This window comes from Diospyros lotus, chromosome 6, assembly GCF_014633365.1.
Source record: "Diospyros lotus cultivar Yz01 chromosome 6, ASM1463336v1, whole genome shotgun sequence".
Classification (NCBI taxonomy): domain Eukaryota; kingdom Viridiplantae; phylum Streptophyta; class Magnoliopsida; order Ericales; family Ebenaceae; genus Diospyros; species Diospyros lotus.
In genome coordinates, this window is record NC_068343.1 from 11,877,639 (window position 1) to 11,887,460 (window position 9,822).

The 9,822-nt window shown below is 38.8% G+C and overlaps 3 protein-coding genes across 7 annotated transcripts; all 3 read right to left on the reverse strand.

Moving 5' to 3' along the window:
- Positions 1-721: 721 nt before the first annotated feature.
- On the reverse strand, positions 722-3,227 carry LOC127803240 (uncharacterized). Of its 5 annotated transcripts, none has more exons than XM_052339334.1 (2): positions 2,812-3,227; positions 722-775 (listed from the first exon to the last, which is right to left on the reverse strand). In XM_052339334.1, exons 1-2 carry the CDS (start codon positions 3,043-3,045, stop codon positions 737-739), a joined length of 273 nt encoding a protein of 90 aa, XP_052195294.1. In that variant the 5' UTR covers positions 3,046-3,227; the 3' UTR covers positions 722-736. The 5 variants fall into 5 exon arrangements, 4 of the variants coding, with proteins under 4 accessions (XP_052195294.1, XP_052195291.1, XP_052195290.1 ...); XM_052339331.1 differs by lacking the exon at positions 722-775 and adding an exon at positions 823-1,954; XM_052339330.1 differs by lacking the exon at positions 722-775 and adding an exon at positions 846-1,954 and having other exon boundaries at positions 2,397-3,225.
- Positions 3,228-6,220: 2,993 nt separating this feature from the next.
- LOC127804328 (uncharacterized) lies at positions 6,221-7,117 on the reverse strand. Its single transcript, XM_052341186.1, has one exon. It carries the CDS (start codon positions 7,115-7,117, stop codon positions 6,221-6,223), a length of 897 nt encoding a protein of 298 aa, XP_052197146.1.
- Positions 7,118-8,859: 1,742 nt separating this feature from the next.
- On the reverse strand, positions 8,860-9,615 carry LOC127803261 (uncharacterized). Its single transcript, XM_052339362.1, has one exon. The coding sequence runs from the start codon at positions 9,603-9,605 to the stop codon at positions 8,970-8,972; it is 636 nt and encodes a 211-aa protein (XP_052195322.1). The 5' UTR covers positions 9,606-9,615; the 3' UTR covers positions 8,860-8,969.
- Positions 9,616-9,822: the final 207 nt, after the last annotated feature.

The window sequence follows — 9,822 nt, forward strand, 5'->3', positions numbered from 1 at the left end:
AGAAACGGAACAGTCAAGTTCATTACCTCAGTTTCTTCGCCGGCGATAATCCAGTAAGCTTCCTTCTCTTCTTCTTCTTCTTCATCATCTTCTTTTCACCAACTAATCCCTCTCAATCTCCACTCCTCTATTTCCTCTCCATTGTCTTCCTCATTCCAGCGACCATCATTATCCGAAACTTCCCCCGCGCTTTCCACAATCGAATTCTTCCGGTTGCTTTTCCACGTTCCAGTGATTTGCGGGTGTTACAAACGGCGACCTTAAAGCAATGGTTTGATCAGTTTTTGTGTAACGGTGATTATTTCATGGCGCTGCTCTACTGATATGCATTCTCAGAAAATGAATTACTCTCTTTTTACGACTTCAACTCGAAACAGGAAGGATCCTTGGTGACAACCAACTTAGATCTTGAATTTGAGATGATCCCAACTGAAATGGGGGATGCAATTTTTCAATTGATTCATCAGAGAGAAAATTGAATCCCATTTTATTAGTTTCTTGCGTCGATCCAAGTATATATAAAAATGTTTTTCAAATGTCTTGACATGTGGTTGAGGCCCACTCCCCCATCTGATTTTGCCTGTATCGAATAAACATTATATTACTCAATGTGTATAATATAATATTTTTGTGTATATATAATAGAGAACATTTAATTAATTTTGCATGCGTTTTGATAAAAAAATATGTAAGGGCGTCTTGTAAAACAGCAATGTACTGTATCTTCCATCTCCTTCTATAGGGGTTGGATTTGCTTCGTTAACATATACTGCTTCTGCAAAAGATATGCGTAATGACTTTAATTAACAAGAAGATAGAGAGGCCATATTTTGCTAGATGAAAAAGGTTTCATTATCATTTTCCTCTACACATGAAAAATTCTTACGTAGGTGTTGATCACAACATTGGAATCCATATGCATATCCTGTAAAACTTGGATGCCTATGCAGGTTTCAGGAGGAACTGTGTTTTTATTGAGATACTAAGTTCAGAAGAGATGCCTATGCAGGTTCGAAGGTTGTGTGTTTTGCAATACCAATAGAATATTGGAGAACTTGTACCTTTTGGCTTTCACATCTGTAGGTATCTATAGGGACGTCCTCATTGTACGAGGCTTCTACAATTATCAATTTGTCAGTTACAATTAAGAAGGAAATGCATGGTGCCTCCAAAGCTGTATGGAGACTGGAGAGGACAAACTTTGACAACGGACGGAAAATTGTACAAAGGCAACGTTCAGGGGATGCGATGCAGAGAATTAAGAACCATATCCACAATTGATTATGAGAAACAAGTGGATCCATCCATGTGGTAGTAAGACAAAAAAATGCAGATATTTATTTGTACAAGTGTGGGCATGAACACATTAACCACAATGTTCCCCTCGAGGTTTGCAACCTGACAGTGGAGGAGTTAATTGCTAAATAGATAATTGATTATTGTATTATCATCAAACGTACAGTTAACATGTTCTCTCCCTGATAATATCCATGAAACCTAGTTCCACCTTGAGATATGGCGTAATTTCAATTTTCTTCTTGCGAGGTTGGATTAGTTTCTTTAACTAAGCATGTTACTTCTGCAAAATATATGCATAATGAAAAGAAGATAAGAGAGGTCATATTTTGCATGATAAAAGAAGGTTTCTATATCATTTTCTTCTATACATGAAAAGTTTGCACATGGATATTGATCACAAAACTGGAACCGTAAGCATATCCTGTAAAACTTGGATGCCTACGCAGGTTTCAAGAGGAACTGTGTTTTTATTTGGATACCAAGTTCAGAAGAGACGCCCTTGCTTTGATCAAGTGCCTAAACGAACACTTCAAGCCATTCTCAATGGATCCAATGCTAGCCTCCAAATGCTCCAGACTAGCTTGTGCAATCTGAAGGTTATCACCATCACTTGAACCACATCTGTGCAGGATCTCCAAAGCAAAATCCACACTTTCTGTTGGGCACAAAATAGAATGTTTCCTTTAGAAGTTTCTGATGTGAAAAAGTGTGCCTTGATTACTAGAGCTAGTGATGCAAAAATATGGCATTTGCGTTATGGGCATTTGAATGTGAATGGGCTGAAATTGTTGAGTCAGAAAAATATGGTTGTTGGGTTGCCAAAAATTGATGCACTTGACTTTTGGGAAGGGTGTGTATATGGGAAACAGAGTAGAAACACATTTCCTATAAACAAGTCTTGGAGGGCTTCTACTTGTCTTGAATTAATTCATGCTGATGTTTGTGGTCCAATGTCTGTTGAATCCTTTGGTGGGAGTAGATATTTTTTGCTGTTTATCGATAATTACAGTCACATGAGTTGGGTTTACTTCTTGAAAAACAAGTCAGAATGTTACTTTTATGCTGGCGTTGATCACCAGATTGGCCTCTTCCTTTACCTCTACCACGGCCTCGACCACGAAAGCCACCTCTGCTCTATCCGCGGCCTCTTGAATTTTCTGACTTTCCCTTGTACGGAGACTCCCCCTTCACCTGAAAAGCCTTCTCCTCAACCTTTTCCTGGGACCTGTTAAGCCTACCCTCATGGGCTAACAAAGAACCCATTAATTCATCAAAAGTATAAGTTGTCAAGTCCTTAGATTCTTCAATCGCAGCTACAACATGATCAAATTTTGAGGTTAAACTCCTAGAAACCTTGCTGACAACAGTCTCATAACTAATATTTTCTCCATAAGACTTCATCTGATTAACAATTCTAGACACACGGGACAGAAATGCTTGCACAGATTCTTTCTCTTTCATAGCTAGCGTTTCAAAATCACGACGAAAGGTTTGTAGTTTTACTGCAATTACCTTTTTGTCACCCAAATATTCCTTTTTCAGAATCTCCCACGCCTGATTGGAGGTGCTAGCTGATGCGATTCGGGAGAAGAGATCATCATCCAATGCCGATTGAATAAGAAACAAGGCCTTTGCATCTTTCTTCCAAGTGTCCCACAACTGTTGGTTAGGCTGTGCCGGATTTGGATCTACAAACCCTTTTTCCACCAAGTCCCATAGCTCCTGAGACTTGAACATGGTCTTCATTTTGAGACTCCAGAGGTGGTACTTTTCCCCTTTGAAGATTGGAATGAGGGGCTGTTGCGATGATGAGTTTGCTCCGTTGCTTGCCACCAACACTCTGTTTACTGCCCTGTTTTTGTTTTTTTGTGCTGTACGCTTTGCCAAGTTATGACCGTCCCTGGGTGGTTTTTTGTTTGAGTGAGGAAATAAAAAAGGCTGAAGGACTTAACGTGTTTGACTCTCACTCAAAGTGCCCTGGTACCAAGATTTTGTTGGAAATTAAAAAATAGGGGAAGTGGGTCCCTGCAGGTAGGCCTTGTTTCAATCTCTATCCATTGAAAGCAAAAACAACAACCTATTATATACACTTACAGAGTAACAATCAGTCCTAATTTTAAGTAAATAACTAAAGATAATGGACCACTAATTCAATGAATCTTAACAGAAAATCAATAATTAAATCCTAAAAAAAATGAAACCACGTCCACGATTTTGGAGCACTACTCAACACTTTCCCAATCAATTCATATTCTGCTGCTGATCTTCAGAAGCTACTCTACCTTTGTGAAAGAACTTGGAAGCCACAGACCATCTTCTGGACTTTGGCCTAGGAACTGGTGCAGACAAGAACAAGAGAAGGGCACGTTAGACAGGGATGCTAATTGCACTGCTTTCTCTAAGAGCTCTAATCACCGAGGAGACGGGGTGATCTTGTTCTGTGAATGGTGAGGCTCCAATCTTGTTATCCATTTCCTTCACTGCCGCAATCAACTTTGTTTCCTTCTCCATCTTCTTCTGAAGGTGAAGTATTTAACAGTGCTGCTTTTGATGTTCAAATCTTCTTTTCTTCTTGGGAGAGCTGATTGGATATCTATAGAATGTTCCTTAATTTGTGACATCAGATCTCTTGTAATGCAGCAAATGTCAAGAAGCTTGTCGGATACATCCAATGACTCGTTGATCCATTTCCCGTTCTGGTGGAGACAGATTGAGAAGTTCACCGGTACACTTGTACAGGTCCTCCAGTTCTGAGAGACCAGTGCAGATCGTCTCTTAAGTTAGTGGGGATGATGCCTCCCATGTTTTTACCTTGTTCAACTGCTTCTCCATTACAATCATGCTAGGATGTGATCTGCAAGTCAGGCTAAAGGACCGGGTGTGGCAATAATGATTGGAATTTGAAGAACTAGCCATTGTGTTCTCTTTTCTCACAAACGGCTCAAATTTTTGGATGTAAATACAAGTTCCACGCTTGCCTATTCATACAAAAATGATAAGCAACATTACCTGGAATCTCCATGACGATCATATGATCATGTGATGCCAAAATGGGTTCTCCTTCAAATTAGGTTATGTTGTCACCCCTGTGGCCAGCAATCATATAATAATTTGTTATCATCTGTATTCTCCATATACATGTGCTATTGTACCAATTGAAAGAGAATCAAACTTTCTTCTTGTCTACCCTGCATTGTTCTATTTTTGCAACATTACCCTCTTTTTCGGCTGCTATAAGAATGAAGCTGCCTCACCTCTGCGGAGCTGGCCTGTCAAGGTTGTCCCATTTTTTACGAACCTCTAGTCATCATCAACAACAACATTAAACCTTAATCATGTGATATAAATAAAAGCACTCAGGAGATCAAGATCCGGTTTTGTAGGGTTAAACTAAAAGCCACGGTCCTGAAGGAAAGTGGAATACTTAGTATAATGTGTTGCACGAATGGCTTGTTCTTGTATGTCTATTTAATCATTTTGGCTGATAAATCGTGGGAAACTATTTGCTAATGATATAATTTTACTTATAATTGTTAAAATATCTGGACTCAGCTGCATTTGGATTTTCTGAAGTTATAAGAGTTATCCTTGCATAGCTAAAAATTCAAAATCTTGAGAACAAAAGTGGCCATTTTTACAAATTGACATACTATTTAAGCATCTTTGTTTATAACCTCAATTTTTTAGCACCCAATTCTTGAACTAACAATTTCTTTCCTTTTTTTTGTATAGAGATTGGCAGATGTTTCAAATTTTCAACAGCCAGTTAGGGGGAAGGTAAAACAAAATTGTAAGTTCAGAGGTCCAAATATTTTTCAATAGTTTAACTTATAACATATATAGTTTAATATAATTGTATTAATCTAAGATCCCTTTTATCCAGAAAACTATTTTTTGCTTATTATGACTTATCATGAGGTGACTATCTCTAGTTCATTTTGGAAATGTAATTTCTTTCAAACTTGTCCTTTTCATGATTACGAAGCAAAGATTAATTTTAAACCTTCTTTCACCTTTTATAGTAGCATTGTTGAAAAACATATATTATACCAATAAAGAGGATTACGATATACTAAGATTCTCGTACTCCAGACGATTCAAAATGTACTAGAAGAAGTGATTCCTCATTTTCATAATCTTTCAAAACCAAGTGCTGATTCAATTTACTAGTCAAGAAGCAAGTACAAGACTTACACATCACTATGAAGCATAAGAGAAATGAAGTGTAATTTCAATATGTTCTTGATAAAAGTTATTTATCTTACCAATGCTTAAAAAAAAAGAAAACAATGTAGAGCTCAAAATATCAAGTCGGTACTGTCATCCTTCAGTTTTCATCAAATGCAAGTAAACTTGCAAAATTTCAATGTGGATGATGACGGTTTAAAGTGTAGGTGATGCTCAACTTGTTCGTGTGAGAAACCAAAAGGACATTTTGAAGTTCCATTCTTAACTTATGAGACCATATAATGCCATAAAATATAACTCAAAATTGCAGTTTTCCCTTGGTTATCACATTCTCAACAAGTCAATTGAAATAATTCAACTTTCAGAACTGTACAAATAAGCATCCTTTAACAACTTCGTTTCTAAGGTTGAAGTAGAACTGAAGAATAGTAATCAAGATTTTCTGATCTAAATGAGTGATCAATTTGCAATCCAGACAGCGCAGCATCAATTTTAGTCCAATGATCGAAGAGATAAGGGATTGAAGGGCGCTCCTGTCTTCTGTACGGAATAGGAAATTAAGAGAGAAGAGGGATATTTTTTCCAGGACAAAATTTTGTCATGTCTCCTTGTATATTTTACATGTTTTGGTTCATGTACATGGTTGCTGAATACAAAGTTGAACATCTGTAAACATATCCTCCAAAAACTTGGATGTTTGCAGGATTTGGGGATGAAAATATGTTAGAGATCATCACAATGCAGTGGAGACTATGCTTAGAAGAGAGGCCCTTGCTTTAATCAAGGCCCTAAACAAGCATTCCAGACCATTGTCAATGGTTTCAATGCTAATCTCCAAAGACTTGAGAATATTTTGTGCCGCCTCGATTCTATCGCCTTCACCTGAATCACTTTTGCCCAAGGCAAGCAGCGCAACATCTAAGCTTTGCAACTCATTCCGGTTCTCCAGTTGGTTCTCACACGCTACTGCCCTTTTCTGCAGCAATCTTGAAACTAGTGATTGCCTTGTTGACTTTGGCTTTGAGGTTGGGGCACACAAGAACAGGAGACGTGAATGAAGGATAGAGATGCTCGCTACCTCCACCTCTCTTAGTGCTCTAATAACCAAGGTGGCATGTTGATCTAGTTGCTCCAAGGGACCAGCTCTGTTGACCATTTTCTTCAGGCCTGCAATCAACTGCTTGGCATCCTTCTTGATTTTCTTTCTGAAGCAAGTATATTTAGCGATGCCGCTTTGGATGCTGGAGGCACCCTTTCTCCTTCTCAGGGAGGATTGAATATCTCTACCATGTTCCTTGATTTGTGAGATGAGATCCCTTGCACTGCCACAAATATCCAACAGGCTCATGAATCCATCCTGCAAGTCATCCACACAACTCTCCTTTTGATGGCAAAATATAGCTTTCTGGGTCAACGGCAAGTTGAGAAGATCTTGCACACGCTTGCACAGGTCCTCAAGTCCTGAGAGTTTATTATTGCTGATTCTCTCTGCAGTTGGTGTACTTAATGCCTCCAATTTCTTGAACTTGCTCAGCTCCTCCTCAATTTCAACAGTACTAGGATGTGATCTGCAAGGCAGACTAATAGATCGGATGGGGTAACGACTCTTGGGTTTTGGGGAACTTGCCATTTGTGCTGTGTTCAACTCACAAGAGGCTCAAATTTATGAACATGGTAACTACAGGCTCCATGGTTTTCTATTTATATCCCATGAAAGGAGACAAGATGAGCCAGACTCTTCAAATTAACAATGTGATGAGCATGTGATGGCAGCGTGGTCTCCCTTTGAATTTGGTTAAAATGTTGCATCATTGCCAACAATGATCGAGTAATATGCTATTCTTTAATGGGACGCATTCTAGTGAAATGGGTATGAGGTGTCCTAAAATTATGTTGCCACTTCCCTCTTGCCTCCCCTGCAGTAGGGCTTTACTGCCACATTATGCCGTGCTTACTACTATAAAATTGAAGCTGCCTCACCTCAGGAGACGCGGCCTGCCAGGGTTGTCTTGCGTGGAACAATCATGATTCTCCAAAATGACAACACAACTATATTCTATTTTATCAAGGAAGATGCTGGAGACATTGAGATCTAGATCTGTACGGCTTACCGAAAATTTAGGGATGGATATGGGGTATCAAACAGTACATTTCTAAAGGACTACTACCAGTAACAGAAGTATCACACATATCTTCACCTTTTTCACTAATGTTCTTATCATCTTATGAGTTGGTAATCGTTCCTACTCTTTCCTCTAAAATCTGGAGACTTCTTGCTAACCCACACCTGGTAGCACTGGAAATGCCTTATTTTGTGCATGCTTCTTCACTTTAATTGCAGTCATAGTGATATGACGTGATGTTTAAATTCATATGGTACCATAGACTAGCTTCTTGCTAGATGCAATACTAATTAAACTGACTATAAGAAGATAGATTAACTTTGAAGAATGTACTAACTATTTGAGATTAAGTATTTTTTCTTTCATTGACTGGTTATGAATATATGTTGTGATATGAAGTATTCTAACTGAATAGCGAGGAGATTAAGTATTTTTTCTTTGTTCATGTAAAAACAAGATCAATAGACACTGTGTGAGGTGGCGAGTTGATGACGTAAAAAAAATATTTAATGAAAAAAAAGAGAAAAATTAAGAAAAACTTGGTGAGAGACTCAATGAATGAAGGCTGAGTATGATGATGTTTTGAGAAATGTGTTTTTCATATTTGAGAATTGTATTGCAGGCCATGAAATTAATTCTTTGTCAACCACTGTGAAACTCTTTTTCGGACAAATAAAAACTAACAGCTTGATTAGATAGCAAAGTTCACAGGAACTTGACAATTAATGAATTGTTCATGCTTCCTTCATCTTTAAAAGTGCATCTTTAGCTCATATTTGAGTGCGTTGGACTTCATCTTTAGCAAAGCTCAAAAGATTTTTCTTTAAAAGAACTTGCCAATAAATGAAGTTTAAACAATTTTTAGAGGAGATGTAAATCTATTCTATATATTTTGGTTGGCTCTTATTCCTTTCCCCCCCCCCCCCCCCCCCCCCCCTTGGCTCTTATTCGAAATGCTATTCTTTTACTCTCAAAGGATACAGAAAGAACACAGTGATCCAAGAAGTTCCTTGTCTGTTTTACAGGACTGCATAGAACAGTGCCTTTTGGACGTAAACAATTTAATTTTATATTAGAAGTTATGTTTGTACATTATGTATATCGTGCAGAGATATCAGATATTCAGGAACCGAAAATGTAATTTTTGGCAAAAACATTGTACAATTACTTGGAGTTGAATTCGGAAGTAGCTCACTGAGCTAGAATGACATAAAATCTATGGAATATTATTATACATTTGAGTGCAGAGACATTTGCAGGTCTATGGACTGGGGGGTGAACAAAATTGCACTCGGGAGCAAATCCTCTAAAATATGGAAAGCCCAGATGAATGTACAAGAAGTTTCTCATCTTTCACTTTCAGTTGAGGACATTAAGCAGAGAGACTCTGTATTTAATTAGACACTTGTAAATGCATTCCATTTCAACTTCAACCCCATCCATGCATAGAGCCATGGACTCCAGCTTCCTCTGCACCGTCTGCAATTCAAACTTAAGATCATTGTTCTTGGCTTGCTGATGAAGGCTGCAAATTGCAGCATCAACACTGGCCACTTCATTCAGAGTCTTCTTCTCCTTCTCAGAAGGAAGAAATCCTATGGAAATAACCCGGGAAATCATCGAACACCCGCCGATCTTAGTCTTCAACACCGGGCTAGAGAGGAACAGCGTGAGAGATCTCAAAACACGGATGCTGACACTGGTTACTTCTCTCAGCATTTTCACTACTGCTGAGAGGTGTTGATCTTGGAATAAGATAGCAGAAAGGCCAATCTTCTTTTCAGCTTGCTTCAATGCCCTAATGGACCTGGAAATCTCCTTCCCCACCTTCTTCCTGAAACTGATATAATCACCAAGGTAGCTTTGGATGCTTGATTCTGCACCTTTTCTCCTCAAAGCTAATTGAAGAACATGAACATGCTCCCTCATCATCAGCAGCACATCCTTTGCAGTGCTGCTAGCGTCCAGCATTGTGACAGACTCATTCAGAGCCATTTCAATTGCTTCACCACCTTGGTGGCCAAGCAGAGCTTGATGGGTGGATGGAGAGTGAATCAGTTCATCAACACAATTGAACAACTCTGCAAGCCCAACTAGACCGACCTGAATCGTTCCGGCTTCAGAAACTGGTGACACTTCCCACTTCCTCAGCTTCTCCAACTCTTGTTCAATTCTGAGACAAGTAGGTGGCAGCCTGGAGGGCAAGCTGATG